General features: G+C 40.9%; 1 protein-coding gene across 1 annotated transcript; it reads left to right on the top strand.

The window, feature by feature from the left end:
- Positions 1 to 10,108: 10,108 nt before the first annotated feature.
- LOC306930885 (allograft inflammatory factor 1-like) lies at positions 10,109 to 15,859 on the top strand (the record flags this gene model as incomplete). Its single annotated transcript, XM_079511982.1, has 7 exons — positions 10,109 to 10,127; positions 10,286 to 10,347; positions 10,578 to 10,644; positions 10,745 to 10,786; positions 11,088 to 11,186; positions 15,238 to 15,304; positions 15,637 to 15,859. The coding sequence occupies 7 exons, from the start codon at positions 10,109 to 10,111 to the stop codon at positions 15,722 to 15,724; spliced, it is 444 nt and encodes a 147-aa protein (XP_079368108.1). The 3' UTR covers positions 15,725 to 15,859.
- Between the last annotated feature and the right edge of the window lie 1,920 nt (positions 15,860 to 17,779).

Raw genomic sequence — 17,779 nt, 5'->3', positions numbered from 1 at the left:
GACCACACAAACTGACGTTCACTGTATCTAGTGTAATGAACTGGGTCTCCTCTCCCAGCATTACACGCATATCCTCGTGTTCCTGTAGGATCATGAATGATGAAGGAACCTTCTACAGTCCCATGGAGGCTACCAGGTAAGAGCTCATACGTGTAGTTGTTGTGTGAAGGTTTAGGAACAGCTCTGTACCAGTAGAAGCTCCAGTCTGCAGATGATACGTTAACCTCACAGCTCAGAGTCACTGAGACTCCAGGACTCAACCATGGAGGAGACACACTGAGAACAGCATGAGGTTCTGTTGGAAAGCACATTTATCTGAAAAACAGCTCTCAAAGTCACTCTCAAAATTAAATTCAAGAATTATTTTCACAAATTCTAACACACATGTACATACCAATACTACGGTTAAAAATATATCAGTAAGACGCCCTAAATGGTGAGGTCGCGCTGAAACAACAGAGCTTCTTCATACGGCACAGTTAAGAAGCAGGAGTTAAACTATTAATCTGCTATCTGTGAGGTCAGATGTAGAGTTGCTGGCCGGCTCCATATATGCAGATGTAGGTGATGATCCAGTCTTCTCCATGACACACGCCGTATATAGAGCATGTCTTGCGTGTACAGGGTTTGATGAGGTCAGATCAACATATGGAATTAATTCTGTACTGGCCATATATGGAGCGTTTCACGAGGCGTGACGGGCGCAATTAAGATTCTTTTCATAGTAAACTCCGAACTACAGTAGCAACAATGTGAAAAGGGTGCCATTTCTTCATACGCCTTTGATGGCAATTGGATGATTTGAGGCATTTTGTTCCAAAAATGTGTTTTGCAAAAATAAACCTGTTGGTGGCGCTATAACAGGCCAATGTGAAAAGGGTGGGATATATTCCTCAGCCTAGTAAGAAAATGTGTGAAAGATTTCACGTAAATTGCACGCTGCGTTCATGATTTGAGGCTTTTGTTCAAAACGGGGCAATCTTGCAAACTGTGAAAGCCAATTATAGCCAATTAGCATGGAATATGAAATATCGGACAGATCCGACTTGAGCACATGGCCATAGAGATACTGTGTAACGATTTGTGAGATTTTTGGACAGAATCTGGAGTAATATCAAAAAATGTGTTTTACAAAAGTCAGCCTCCTGGTGGCGCTATAAAAGGCAGATGCGGAAAATGCAGGTCAAAGGTTTGTCCTTGGCCTCTAGGGAGTGTGCATGCAACGTTTCACGCAGATCTGTGCATTTTTAGGTAAAAAATGTGAAAAGCTGCCTCATGGTGGCGCTATAACAGGCCGTTCTGGAAAATGTGTGTGTGTGTGTGTGTGTACATAATCATAGAAAACATCTAAGAATACAGTGAACTGAGCAGTCAACAAGGTGGAAGAATGGACAGAAAGAACATAATTGCAATTTTAAACCATCAAAGCTATGCAGAGTATAGCTTTACCTTTAAAAGGTAAAGCTATGGTCTCTCCAAGGACATTCTCGGGCAAGTCAGGGTGTTTGCTGAGGACAGGCACCGGTTGCTCTGTAGAACACACACACACACACACACACACACACACACACACACACACACACACACACACACACACACACACACACACACACACACACACACACTCACACTAACAATGTATTTATGTCCACACAGAGGAAATTGAATAGGACATAATAGTTCACGTGCAGCAAAGTTACATCAACAAAATCAAGGCATATGTCCTCAGTGACGATACAACAAGCATGTCATGTCACCCAGCATTCCATGGGCACAAGTAGTGTAGGCATCCTAAGTTCGAAACCCCCTCCAACAACCAGTCCGCGGGTATGTCCCAGGCTGGACCACCAGAGGAAACAATTTCCCAGTCCACTCCTGCATTTCCACCCGGTGTCATATCGTTCTCCGTAGCGTGCCTGATCCCATGGGCCCAAAATCCACCCACTGTTGTTCCGCCAGTGGACGGACACACCGCTAGAAGGCCAGGTCCAATGCCTCTCTTCCCGGTGGCTGCTCATGGGAAGGGCCACCAAGCAGCACCGGCTGTCCGTATACGCCATCGGTGAGCAGTGCCTTGTAGTATGCAAGCTTGCGATCGTGTTGAAGCACACAGTCCACAGAGGTTGCAAATGCATCTTAAATCTGCACCCACTACATTAACGGTGGTAGTTACAACGGAGAAGTTTAACGTCATGCTCAGGACACACACACACACACACACACACACACACACACAGTCTCTACGACAGTTGGCACTATATCTATCCTCACATCTGCCTTTGCAATGCATATTCCCCCAGGCAGATTAAGTCAATTGTGGGAGGACTTCACGGCCGAAGTGGTGACGAGCCAACCAGATTTGGAACCAGGCAGGGCCCAGTATGCAAATATGGGGCGGAACATTGCAGAAAGAAATCTAATACTGAGAGGGACGAGACTATATATCCCACACAGTGATATTGGTTTTGCTACACGAGGCTACTACATATCTGGAGTTTTTCCGCACAATTTCAACACCAGTTTGCTCACTCGCTGGCTGTCAGAAACCGCTTTTATATTATTTTAGGATAGTTAATAGCAGCCACTGAGATGCACTTGGGCCAGATCCAAAAGGCCCACCCTTGGTCCAGAGTATAGACTGGGATCAACAAGTTCAGCAATTTTCTGATCCAGTAGATCCAGAAACAGGAGATACGGATATAGCCTGTGCTTCCAAAAATAATTAGATTTGAAACAAGGGGTGTCTTAGAGCTTCCCAGTCTGTAGACAGTATAGACACTTCTAAACTTCTGGCCTTTGAGCACAACTGAAACTGGCACCCCAGGACCATAGACCCTACCTCACTGTTTTCGGCTGTGTGTTTTTGAATTTGTTGTATTTTAAAGATTTGTTGTGTTAATTTGTTGTATATTTTGCTCTGTTAACTGTTGTTCTTTTGGTCTATAGCACACTTTACGTTTAAAACCAGGCTTTTCAGCCATGTGTAACATTCTGCTGACCATCCTTCTGCTCCTGCTGTGTAAACCATACTCAGAAAACTCCACACTCTTGAGGCAGCAGTGCTATCCACGTATCCACTGTTCCATGCACAGAATAACAATGGTTACATTTAGTTAAAATACATGCATAAAACTAAATATATAAAACTAAATTCACATTTGAATTACACAACTAAATGCTGAAGTTTACAGGTGTGAGTATAGACCATAACTAGAAAAAGTGCCCTTCTGGGCACAGGTCTCCACCAGGAGGATAGGAGTGTGTGTGTGATGTTTGGCAAAATGTTTAGGAGCTGTGTGTGTGTGTGTGTGTGTGTGTGTGTGTGTGTGTGTGTGTGTGTGTGTGTGTGTGTGTGTGTGTGTGACGCGGCTTGGCCTGTTGTAGCGCCACCATGAGGCTGATTTGAAAACTGTCAAGTCAAGTGGCATTTCTTCCAAAGCCTAGTGGGAATATGCATGCACAGTTTCACCACAATCGATCGAATCGACAAAAGTTGTGGCGATTTGTACAAAGCGGGCTACTCCTGAAAAGTTTAGAAGCCAATTGTAGCCAATGAGGGTGGATTATGAGAAATCAAACAAACCCGTCTCATTTGCGTTAAATTTGGATAAAATCTGAAGGAGTAATATTAGAAAATGTGTTTTACATATGTCGGCCTCCTGGTGGCGCTATAAAGAGCAGATGTGAAAAATTCCAGGCAAAGGTTTTTCCTTGGCCTCTAGGGAGTTGGCATACAAAGTTATCCACAGATCTGTGCAGTTAGAGGTAAAAACACTTTTCAGCCAGTTATAGCGCCACCATTAGGCTGAGTTGAAAATGTTCATGTGGCATTTCTTCCTCGGCCTAGTGGGAATGTGCGTGCACAATTTCACGGATGATGATTTGCAGCATTTTGTTTGAAACTGAGCACTCCTGCGAACTTTGGAAGCCAATCTTAGCCAATCAGGATGGAGTCTGAGAAATCTGAAAGACCCGTTTCGTTGAATGGCTCTAGAGAGACTGTGTACCAATTTGCGTGATGTTTGGACCAAATCTATAGGTGTACTGTCCAAAAACTTGTTTTGAACAAAGCGGTCTCCTGGTGGCGCTATAACAGGCCGTTCTGGAAATTTTGGGGCAGAGGTTCATCGTTGGCATCCAGGGAGTGTGTGTGCAAAATCTGGCATCGACCAGGTTAACACTGTTAACAGATTAGCTGTTCACAGACGGAAGGACGGACGGACGGACGGACGGATGGACACACACACGGACACACGGACGGACGGAGTGCAAAACATACTCTCTCCCCATGCCTTCGGCCTGGTGGAGACAATGATCTAGAATAGATAGCATCCAGAGAATACTGGACAACTCACCCCGGTGAGTTGTCTTCACTTTTTGACATGTCGGGGTGAGTTGTCTGTACTTTCCGCTGGGGCGAGTTGGGCGAGAAAGTACGGACAGCTCACCCCGAAAGTCCGGACAACTCACCCCGGTGAGTTGTCTTCACTTTCTGACATTGCGGGGTGAGTTGTCTGTACTTTCCGTGGCACCCATTACAGTAGGCCTAATTCAATTTCGGATCTAACTATCGGTTCCTATACAGACGTGCGCAGTCACGGCTAATTATTGATTTATTTAACAGTAAAATCCGGTGAAACACTTGTAAGTAAGGAGTAGAGCGTCTCTCTCTCTCACTCTCTATGCAGCATTGAGGGGGGGGTCGTTTGTGGATAATGTTTGCGCTTCAAAGGCAGAGTCTCACGGCTGTACAAAGTTACTAATTAGACTGTACTCCCAACGCACGCATGATCAATCAATCACAGTTCTAATAGGCCTACTTATACTGACTGAATTACATCTGAATAGCAAAGCAATATAGAGCGTCGCAGTCCCGCCCCCTACCATGGACCAGGAAATGAATCCCAATGCATTATTCCCATAGACATTTCTTAAAGTATTTATTTAAAGACGGTTACGCCGCGGACAAAGCCAACTCGAGTCGTGACAACTCATGACAACACAAACAATATTTTGGACCAAACAAATAATTACAAAGAAGAAAAACAACAAAAAAAGTGTTGTAACCTGCCGTTTTTTTCTTCTTTCTAATTATTTTTTCGGCCCCAAAAATTGTGTTTGTTGTCATGATTTGTCACGACTGGAGTTGGCTTTGTCCGCGGCGTAAACGTCTTTAAATAAATACTTTCTGAAATGTCTATGAGGAAAATGAACGGAGAATCATTTCCTGGTCCATGGTAAGGGGCGGGACTGCGACGCTCTATTGACCCCCCCCCCACCAACAACGATGATGATATGGCTACTGCTAGTTATACATTAGCGTGTGAGAAATTACAAGTGACCTTATATAACCATTCAGCCATCTGGAGTAACCAAATTAGGAGGGGTTCAGTTCACATTTCTTCAGAAGTTTAAAACACACACACACACACACACACACACACACACACACACACACACACACACACACACACACACACACACACACACACACACACACACACACACATTAATTCAGGAAGATAAGGTTGAATTAATCTAGATTATATTAAGGATAAATGGGATAAATAATTCAGATTATACAAGGAAATGAGTGGAATCAGAGGTTTAAAGACATTTTCAACAATTTAAGATCTCCATTTTGGCAGGAATATGCTTGGAAGATGGAAACAATGTTGCACATTCATCTAATCATATGGGTAGCCTACATACAAACAATAATGTTTGTATTTGTAAGGTTTATTAAATGTATGAATTTGACCTTGACATACTTAAAGGGGAATAGCACTCATTTTCAACATTTTACTGTGTCATAAATATATTTACATCTGTAGCTATCATGCCTTGACTTAATTATACTGAATAGCACTCATTTTCGACATTTTACTGTGTCATAAATATATTTACATCTGTAGCTATCATGTCTTGACTTAATTGTACTTATATATTATTGTAGAAATTGTTGTTGTTGTTGTGAAGTTCTGAAAATAGACTACTTCAATATCCAATAGGAACTATGTCACCATTAGTTCTAAATTCACGCCTTTTTTCCATTACTGGATACATTTTTCCCTTTATTTATTTAGTTCTTTATATGATGATTTCCTGTTTTCATTTCATAGAAGTGTATATCTTTACGTCTGTAAATGTTCTGATAAATTGAAACCGAAAGACCCTAATGTAAACAAGTCTTAGTGCTTTTTGGTCTGCTTTTGTTTGAAATGTACCCTAGTGTGAAATAACATCATAATAATGTATGATCAATCAATCACAGTTCTAATAGGCCTACTTACTGACTGAATTACATCTGAATAGCAAAGCTATTGACCTACATATTCAGTCAGACAACTCACCCCGAAAGTGAAGACAACTCACCCCGAAAGTGGCCGAAAGTGAAGACATCTCACCCCTGAAAGTGAAGACATCTCACCCCTGGTGAGTTGTCTTCACGTTCGGGGTGAGTTGTCCTGACAACTCACCAAAAGAGGCAAAAGGGGTGAGTTGTCTTGTTACCCATCCGAATAATCAAACCAACTTTGCACTAGCTGGAGAACAAGTATGTATAGGCTAGACTTGAAAATACACAAGGGGCGATTGTATAGTTAGTAGTTACCTTTCACTTTTAGAGTGATATTTTGGTCCAAGACAACAGTCCATCCTTTCCATTTCTGATGTAATAAATGAATGTTGTTATGAATTACTGATTGAAACAGCAACAAGTCACAGTTTATGAGTCTCACCTTGAATCGTTAGGCGGCGATCAGAGCAGCGCTGTGTTTGTCCAACCAGGTACTTACATCTGTACCAGCCAATGTCACTGTCATTGACAGAAGAAATCACTAATGACGCTCCAGCAGCTTGGAGACGTTTGTCTTCCTTATCCAATATGCTGTCCTCTTTGCCCCCTATCAAAAATGCCCAGGAGACAGTTTGGTTCTGCCCAGGTGTTGTGTCATATGGACAATGTAGAGTGACTGATGAATTGCTGCCTTGAATTGCTACCTTCACTGGGTCAAGAATATTGCACTCTGAAAGAGAACATTCAGCAAAAAATGTCTTAGTCTTAGTCTTAAGATCACCTACTGTACTATACTGGTTTTCTGTATATAATAGTCTAAAATGAATTCCTGATACACAGAGAATAGACATCAGCAGTACTGGGATTCCCCCCTGGACCAATGATCTAACCCATTTTGGGCGGGAACCCCTTTTGGTGTTAGCATTATGTTATGCTTTAGCTATTGAAAAATAACAGATCTACAAGCTCATAGCGCGCCACCGAGTGGCGCGCTACGAGCTTGTAGGTCTGCTATTTTTGAAAAAACGAAGAACCACTGACATAGAAACATAGCTTTTTCAGAAAACTGTCAGGATGTAGAAGACATTTTTAGAATCTGATCTCAGGTCAAAATGATCTAGAATAGATAGCATCCAGATAATCAAACCAACTTTGCACTAGCTGGAGAACAAGTATGTATAGGCTAGACTTGAAAATACACAAGGGGCGATTGTATAGTTGGTAGTTACCTTTCACTTTTAGAGTGATATTTTGGTCCAAGACAACAGTCCATCCTTTCCATTTCTGACAGCGGTACAGACCCTCATCAGATCTGTCCACTGCTGTCAGAAAAGCAGACATGTCTCCTTTCTCATCGGCTCTCCATTTCACATTCTTTCCATCTGGGAATTCGGATGCCTTGTAGTCGGGCCCCCTGGACAGGATGACCATGGGCTGAGCAGAATGAGCTCCAGTGTGTTTTGTTAGTTCTAATCTGTCCAGGCCTGCGGAACAGTTAGGTAGACGTACGTCTTCTCCTTGAGTTGCAGTTACAACTGCTTCTTGCAAAGACACAGATCCTGGACATAAAGTTGAGAAACAGAGTTTTTAAAAATGAAGTCTAGTTTTTGAGACCTGATTTATACTTTGTTATGTGATGCTGTCACTGCACCAAAAAATGTCGGACAGTGAAACCGTCATATGACAAAGTATACATTGATTAGCCTACACCACACAAAAGTATTGAATTGTGTGTTTATGGTGCATAAGACAAATAGACAATACTGTACGAGATATTAAGCATCAAATAGAAAAACGTTCAGTTTGATTAAACGCAGTTGTTATATTACCCATTCACCATAAAACAGGAAAAAGAACATCTGAACGATCCAATTTGGTAAAGAAAACTCAAAAACCTACTCACCTCTGCATTCAGATATGATTATTATCAGCTGAATTAATACTGAGAGATCCCAAACATTAAAATGAGCCATTATCTGTTCATATGGAAGCCTGTGTGTCTCACTGTTCCCACAGCAATTTAATTCAGAAACTAAACTGTTACCCGCTCATCCCATATTTTCAGTTCCCTTTTAGTTCTCGCATTAGTTTCTACATGATTATACCTGAAAATGAATTGTTCTTTTTTGTTTTGTTGACACCCACTATCAAACAGCTGTAATGTTGTTTTCTCTTAAAGATTTTAGCCTATAAACTGAAAGAAATGTTGGCCATAGACAGACTACAACTCATACAAAACTCTGCTGCTAGATTATTAACGAAAACAAAGAAAAGAGAACACATCACACCAGTCTTGCACACCCTCCACTGGCTTCCGGTCTCCCATAGAATAGATTTTAAGGTACTACTCATAGTTTACAAAGCACTCAACAGCCAAGGCCCTGCATACATAACAGATTTCTTACCATCATACACTCCATCCAGAACATTAAGATCCTCAACAGCAGGTTTACTAACCACAAAAGAAAAAAAGAAACCACGAAAGAAAATAGGAGAGGCCGCATTCTCTTTTTATGCACCAAAATTATGGAACACAATTCCGCAGGAAATCAGAGAGGCCAACTCCACCAACATTTTCAAACAAAAACTAAAAACACACCTCTTCAGATTAGCCTTCTCCACCCTACCGTAGCACTTTATTGAGGCTTCCCATCATGTATTCTATTTTTATTAATTATTATTATTTTTTCTCTAACAAATACCTTAAATGCTTGACCTTCTCATGCCTATTTTTATCTCGATGTCTGACTTTATGCACATTCACTGTCTTGTCTTGTCTTGTCTTGCATTGTGTTTGATATAACCTATGACCTAACTGTAAAGCACTTGATGTATGTCCTGCCTGTGAAGCACTTTGAACTGCAACCCTGTATGAAAGGTGCTATATAAATAAAGCTTATTATTATTATTATTATTAAATATCAGCCTGAGTATGAACAGTGTGTGTTAACAGTGAGTGTAAATAGTGTGCCTGCTTTTATTTGCAGTCATGCAGTGCTGTTTGCATAACAGTGCTATTGAACACCCTTTGTCTGTGTGTTGGTTGAAAAATATTGAACCAATGAAAAGTAGTAAAAGCACAAACTCCACCACCTCTCCCCCTCTCATGAAAGTATTGACAGTATAGTCACAACGTGCCAACTTTGTCTTTGAGGGAGTATTGCTTTGTTTTCAATGTATAAGGTTTTCTTGTTTCATTTCCTGAAAAATGTACATTTTGTAGTTTCTTCCTGACAGCAGATATATGCAGGGCTGGCTCGTATATATAGGCCACATACAGTAGGCCATGGCCTAGGGCGGCAGATTGCCCAAGGCGGCTGTTAGGGCCCCTTCCCCCCGCCACAGTTCACGGAGAACAGCGAGAACAGTGCGAGACACATCTACGAACAGCGCGAAAAATCCGGCCTAGGGCGCCAAATTGTTTAGGGCCGGCCCTGGATATATGCTATAATATAATATAATATAATATATATTTATAATATGACTTTAGAGATGTCTTTCTCTACCTATAACTTTGGAATGATTGTGAGATCTGCATCTCGACTCGACTTGAAGGCATGGCATGTACTGTTTGCTCACTGTAGATGTGTCTCGCACTGTTCTCCCAGCTCTTTATCTGTCCTAATCAATCATGTGCAGAACTACAAAAAGGGAACTTCACAAGTGGTCACATGCTGGCCTTAACTTCCAGCTAAGCATCACTCCTAGTTCCTTTTCTTGCACCATTTACAATACCACAGACTCTACCATAATTTCACTTTTGATTTCTTACTGAAGTTTAGACTCTTTTTATTCACTTAGTTGTGAGACATGGCGAAAAATGTTCAAGGTAAGTGTCTTCTGCCTAATTGTATTTTTGGATGCTTATACTGTAGCTGACAGCCTCAGCTATCAGGCTATTTTGTACTTGTTTTATATATAATGTCAAGTGGTTTCTTTCCTTTCCATATTGAAAAGGCTAAAGAAATGTGGTGCTTTGTCCAACAGGCGGCAAAACATATGGCCTTTTGAAGTCTCAGCAAGAAGAAAAGCTTAACTTGGTTAATGAGGTGTGTGGAATATTATGCTTAACTATTCTGGTGAAAATAGCCGATCTAGAAGATCACAACGCATCACAGATGCAACTGTGGTGTGAGCTTGTAGATCGGCTATTTTCATCGCACGACCCCGGCGTGCAACATCAGGTTTTAGTCATGTCATTAGGCCTTATGAGAATACAGGAAGATGTACTGTAACTGTATGAGTAACTTATAGTTTTCTATCATTTTCTGTTCCTTAGAGCTTTCTGTCAGATCCTCTATATGGAGAAGTGGAAGAGCTTGCCTCCAACCTTGAAATGTCTAAAAGTGAGGATAAACTAAACATGTGATTTTGATACACTGTAATATTAAGTTCATAATATCCTTCTGTCAAACTGACACGTCGATACATCTTCTCTTACTGCAGAAAAATTCCTGGAGTTTGATCTCAATGACCAAGGAGAGTTAGGTAAACAAATGATCACTGTCTTTACTTACAGATAAGGGACTTCTAGGCCTGATGTATCCTTATTGTCAACTAATCAACTTATTATGGATAAGATCATGCCATATTGTCCTTTTAAACTAAAGCAATGACAGATCATAATAATCTGTTCTCAGATATAGTTCCAAATAACTGCACTTAATTTGAAATCATTTATTAATTTATTACTCTGAGAGTATAAATGTTAATGTAATCCGTACGGGTCCATTTTATTACATTTATACACTCTCAGAGTTAAATTAACACTGAGGATTTTGCTGTGTAGACATGATGGGTCTGAAACGGATGCTGGAGAAGATGGGCGTGGCCAAAACCCACTTGGAACTGAAAAAGATGATGGCGGAGGTGGTTGGCGGGTCAGCCTGTTAAGGAAATTATGAGGTCCCATCATTGGCAATCAGCAGAGGGAGGCGAAGGCATGACACAGCACAAGGAGTCCGGCATATTGTCAATCATCGTTCTTTATTCGTTTCCATCATCTCAGTACAGCAGAATGGTTTAACAGTCCAACAGCACTCTCCCATCGCTCTCCCCATCAATGACATACAACCCCCTTTTATTCTCAAGCAAGCCCCAGTATACAGGAAATAGATAGTCAACAACAGGTGGTACAACATCTCCGTTTATGGTCGGAGTTAAGCGAGCAGGAAACATCCTATTCCAAGTGATCTAAGATGAGAGCACTATTAGTAAGTGGGCATGGGACCTCCAGCTGTCATTAGTGGCAGCTCCTGCCAGGAAGCCATCGTTGCTATTCTGATTGGTGACCAATACCCACGAATAGGTAATAGTAACAGCTGTCAGATTGACAGCTGTTGGTTGGTTGTTTGGGAGAGGAGGTTAAGGTGTAATGGGCAGGAAACAAACTTATTCTAATCTGTTCTATTGCGAGGACAACACACTATGACACCTTAACTGACAGACAGGAAACTACTCTAAATGGGATATTTACACAAATACATGTATGACTCCAGCTTGTCGACAGTAACTTGGAGATGACAGCTGTCAGATTGACAGCTGCATGAATTAGACTGAGCACATTGGTGAAGGAAGGGACTTAATGGAATAGATCAATACACAATAATGTATATTATATGTATCGATCTATTTGGCATTCTAATAATTCCATTACAATTCCATCGCTTTCCATTTGGAAATGTGATCATATCAATTTCCATGGCCCAGGCGATTTTTAGAATGACAAATATTGATGATTAAAACTGTATGGCTAGATTCATGTTTGATGACAGTGGTCAGATAAAGAAGGTTTCGCTATTAAGAAATTTAAAAATTACTGGACACATCTAGAATCAAGAAAAAACACATCTATAGTTAAATTAGGAGATAGTGAACACATCTAGTTAAATTTAGGAAGATAGGCACATCTAGAATCAAGAAAAAACACATCTATAGTTAAATTAGGAGATAGTGAACACATCTAGTTAAATTTAGGAAGATAGGCACATCTAGAAGATCTTGTAGATCTGCTAATTTTCGAAAAGGTAGTTATTCTTTGCTCCGTTTCCAATACTATTTGTTGGTAAAGTGTAATTCCACACTACACGTACCTATAATAGTTTAGTTAAGAACAAAATTAACTGAAATGATTAAACTTACAATTAGGGTAGGATTTACATTCAAATGGAAAGAATTAAAATGGATTCTATTAGGATAGAATGTAAACACTTCAACAATAAAATAATTGAATATGGCCACGTTTAATTCACCTCTCAGGCTGTTTTCACACCCGAAAATAAATAAATAAATAAACTGACCGTGACCAAATCCTGCAGTTTAGGCTCTCTGCTACTTTTAACTCAGTTACCCACAAACACACAAATACCTTTCCTCCCCCCCCCCATTCTGCCAGCTGGACAGAGAAAGAGAGAGAAAGGAAGCTGTAAATCAGACATTTGTTTTTTCCAATATCGAATTAATTCAAATTAAACTGTTGCTAATGTGAACAAGGTGAGGTTTTCTCTGTCTAAATATTATCTCCATTCGTTCAACATTTTCTGTATTATATTACTTAAGTTAGCGTTCAATAAATATTGACGAGGGACTGTCACCAGCTCGGAGTATTTACCATACACTAGATTCGATTTTTTGCTTTCAAATATTGACGAGGGACTTTCACCTGCTCGGAGTATTTAAGAGAAAGGAACTATACTAAAGGCCTAGTGCTACCTAGTAAATACCAGAATAATTGACAGGAGATAAAATAATATTAGACGTTTAACCTTGTTAAACCATCATAAATGATTGATTTCACACTATTGATTTTAACACCTTGAAACACTCACTTTTGAATAATTACTTAGATCCATATTAATTTATTTGCAAAACTATAAATGTATTCCTTTTAACTAACCCACACATAGGCTGTACCAATGACCCCTCCCCCTCTTGCCATTTTGGGGACGGGGTGTTAAATGAGGAGTTCCTTTAGTACAGTATATGTGCGTGGAAATGAATTCCAATATCTTATCATCCTATTTTAGGATTTTCTAACATTGTTGTTCTTGCCTACACTTTTACAAATTTTAGATTGGAGTCTAGTTAGATTAAAATTTAGATTAGATTTTTAGTAGTTTATCAAAACTCTTGTAGTTCACTACTTGCACATGTAAGACTAAATAGATTAAATCACATAGGGTAAATTACAAACTAAAGATCTAGTTATTTTCAATTGTATTTACCCTTTCGTAGTTTGTTTTCTTTAGCCAAAATTGATTTGCTGGCCCGTCGTTGCTGTGCGGCGTAATACAGCAGCATGGTTCAGTGGACACCAACGTTTCATATGACCTGTCTGGCCGCAGTAATAGCACAAGTCGTTGACAGGAATGGTGTTGGCTGCGCTGGCTTCATCCTCTCCCATGTGGCGTGCGTGGTTTAGTTGCCGTCTTCTTCTGTCCTTCCTTTCCTGGAGTACAGCATCAACCCTGGCTCGGGTTTGTACTTGTCCTCTCACTGGTCGGCTGTGGTATGGTCCTGGGTTGCCAGGCTGGTTACGCCAGGCTTCCCACGGCGGTGGGTGTTGTCTTGGTCTTGGGGTAGGCTTGCTGATGTGGTCTAGCTGGAAGCCGCTCAGTTGATTGGTCATTTCTTTTCCTCTGTGTTTGGTCATTTGAAAGTCTGGTTCTGGCTGGTCTCTGTTGTGGTTGCGGTCGGCATAATAGTTGTTGTTTGGTAGGGACACGTGGAGTTGTGTGTCTCTTCTTTGGTCGTTGTAGTAGCTATCATCTTCATCGTTGACAGGAATGGTTGTTTCGGCGTAGTTGGCTTGGTCCGGGTGGTTGGTTGTGTTGGCGTGTAGTAGTAACGCCGCAGTTTGAAGTTCTTGTTCCAGGAGTGTCACACGTGACTCTGCCTGGTCGATTAGCTTTTTCTGGTCCTCTAGTTGGAGTCGAAGTATCACCTCCCTTTGCTGTGCGTCGCTCATTTCTTGTCGAAGTTTCTTTCGGCTCTGCTTTGCCCCCATCTTTAAAATCGTCGGGTTTTTTTTCCAAGTACTCATCTATGGTGAAGACGAAATATCGGCCCTGCGTCACTGCGTCATTTGTTAATGACCCGTCTGGCCAACGCTGATGCCATTTTTCTGAAATACCCTGCTCACACAGCGTCATTTGTTAAGGAAATTATGAGGTCCCATCATTGGCAATCAGCAGAGGGAGGCGAAGGCATGACACAGCACAAGGAGTCCGGCATATTGTCAATCATCGTTCTTTATTCGTTTCCATCATCTCAGTACAGCAGAATGGTTTAACAGTCCAACAGCACTCTCCCATCGCTCTCCCCATCAATGACATACAACCCCCTTTTATTCTCAAGCAAGCCCCAGTATACAGGAAATAGATAGTCAACAACAGGTGGTACAACATCTCCGTTTATGGTCGGAGTTAAGCGAGCAGGAAACATCCTATTCCAAGTGATCTAAGATGAGAGCACTATTAGTAAGTGGGCATGGGACCTCCAGCTTGTCATTAGTGGCAGCTCCTGCCAGGAAGCCATCGTTGCTATTCTGATTGGTGACCAATACCCACGAATAGGTAATAGTAACAGCTGTCAGATTGACAGCTGTTGGTTGGTTGTTTGGGAGAGGAGGTTAAGGTGTAATGGGCAGGAAACAAACTTATTCTAATCTGTTCTATTGCGAGGACAACACACTATGACACCTTAACTGACAGACAGGAAACTACTCTAAATGGGATATTTACACAAATACATGTATGACTCCAGCTTGTCGACAGTAACTTGGAGATGACAGCTGTCAGATTGACAGCTGCATGAATTAGACTGAGCACATTGGTGAAGGAAGGGACTTAATGGAATAGATCAATACACAATAATGTATATTATATGTATCGATCTATTTGGCATTCTAATAATTCCATTACAAGCCCAGGACACTAAACCCCGACCCATCAACTACACCGACTTCCTGAAAATGATGCTGGGGAAGAGGAACGCCATACTCAAACTGTGAGTCCAACAACACTTTTTTTCCCCACTTTTGTTTGTCAGAGACTGAGTGGTGACCCACAGAGTTGGGTCATGTTAAACTGAGGCCCTAAGATGATAAAAAGCTGATGGTTATTAACTTGAAAAGCGTTGAACCCCCTAACTGCTCCCAGTATGGGTTAATTGCAGAGGACACATTTCACATACATGTATTGTACTGCGAAAAGAGATCCCCTTTTCCTGATCAGTCGACTTGCTTTCCTTTTTAATATACATTTTTGGCAATGTTTAAGTTTAAGAAAGGTCAGTATAGAGAGAGGCATACAACATGTTGACATGTTTTCTGTGTGAAGGATCCTGATGTTTGAAGGCTTGGGGAAAGACAATGAGCCCAAAGAGACTGGGCCAGCTCGCCGCAAGACCTTTGGAGACCTACCCTGAAGGAGAAGGACACGTGGAACGGAACCCCAAATGACTGCTCCACTTGAAACTTACTTGATGGACTGCTTTTTACTCAGTTAATCATATTTATTTTATTTTCCAATATACAGTAGTTACTGTATCCTGGTGGAGCAGTGGTTCATCAAATTATTGGCTAAGGAATGTGACAAAAACGAATAAATATCCACTACTTTTGGGAGTGAACTATCCCTTTAAGCAACGATCGCACTGATATGATAAGCCAAGTTTGGTCATCATCACTGGACAATGCAATCATGGGCAAACCTGTGATTGAATCAATCATGCCCCCTACAGTAGGGTAGGGGCTCGAAGGACAGACCTCGGGTCTGTACTTGGCCCTTTTGGCTACCTCCTTTTTGCTCTCAACGTAGCAAGTTAACACCTATATCTGCACACCTATTTTGTCATTCCCAGATTAAGAACACTAAAGGTTCATAGCATATACTGGATTCTGGTGGAGGAAAGAGCCAACGATATTTTCTACAGAGCTCTCAAGGAACATGAAATGTTTCTTGTCAATGACCTGACATAATGTGATTTCTTCCAAGTTCTGAACTTCTGACCCATCACCAACGTCGACGACAGAGTACAGCATCTTGCAATGGGTCTGGTCCACAAGATTCGATACACCACCAAGATACCCATGTACCTGTCTAGATACTTCCTTAATGTTAACGAAGTCCACACCCATAACACCAGAGGAAGTGCAACGAACCATGTACAACAAAATTCGGCACAAACAAGGGACTAAATTATTTTTGCTCCTATGCCACCAAAATGTGGAACGCCCTACCAACAGTCATTAAGACATGCAAATCCCTTGACTCCTTCAAAACCGCTCTCAAAGGGCACCTACGGACGGCTGCAATTCGAAACTGGCCTCCGTAAAATCTGAATCCCCCCCCCCACCGCCCACCCCTTTTTCCCCTTACTGTATATGTTTCTTTTCCCTTTTTACCTCCATTATGATGAATTCCTATGTTCTGTTCTTTGACTATATATAGAAGTGTCTATTTGTACGTCTCTAAATGTTTTGATGAATTGAACAAGGTGGACCCTCTTGTAAAGAAGTGTAATGCTTAATTGGGTTGACCACTCATGCACAGTTAACAGTCTTTGTATTGAGTTTGTGCTTGAAATGTACTGTAATTCTGCAAACTGTTAATAAATATTTCAATCAATCAATCAATCAACGTGTGTTAGCTGCCCCCTTGTGGCGTGACTTTGCAATAACCCCAAAAAGTGAACACAAAAAAACACCCATGCTGTCCTTACCTAAAATCACTTGGCCCACACAAACTGTTTGATGATGCAAAGATATGTTGTGTTGTGTGTCACAATTATCTGATGTCATATGACCTTGAGAAATGCAACATACCATGCCTAGACACGGGTCACCTCACCGCCATCATGCTTGCTTGTGGTGGACATTTTTGTAAAAAATTCAATTTTATAATAAAACATTTGAATTGAGTAAAAATAAGAACGAGAATTGAAACACTACCTGTCGCCTTGATGGGAAACATCTATTTGGAATTCATTCAGAGCAAAAAACAATATACGGTAAGGGCATTTGAATACAAGCAAAAATAAAAGTAAAAGTGAAGCATTGAGCATACAGTATATTATTACATACATGCATACAGTACATGGATACTGGTTAGATATGCCTGATGGAGGTGAATTACAAAATTCACTTTGATTTGAAGTGTGTGTAGAGAACAGACAGAACCTTGTAACATAAAATATTACATTTAATGTTAGTAAAGGCAGATATCTGAAGAAATCAGTGAGCTGGTAGTTTTAGTCATATTTCACTTTAACAACATGTTTGGGGTCATCTACTCAGGCTTTAGTGAGCACCCCGGACAGTTTTTAAGCTTCATTCAGTATTTAGATATATGATATCCATTTTATAACAATAATGGATTGCATTTTTATGTGCTTACTCAAAGCGCTTTACAATGGTCCATTCATTCATACACCTTGAATCGTTAGGCGGCGATCAGAGCAGCGCTGTGTTTGTCCAACCAG

The sequence above is a fragment of the Electrona antarctica genome, assembly GCF_951216825.1.
Source record: "Electrona antarctica genome assembly, chromosome: 10".
Classification (NCBI taxonomy): Eukaryota; Metazoa; Chordata; class Actinopteri; order Myctophiformes; family Myctophidae; genus Electrona; species Electrona antarctica.
The sequence above is the reverse complement of the archived record's forward strand: the minus strand, read 5'-3'. Positions and strand labels throughout refer to the sequence as shown.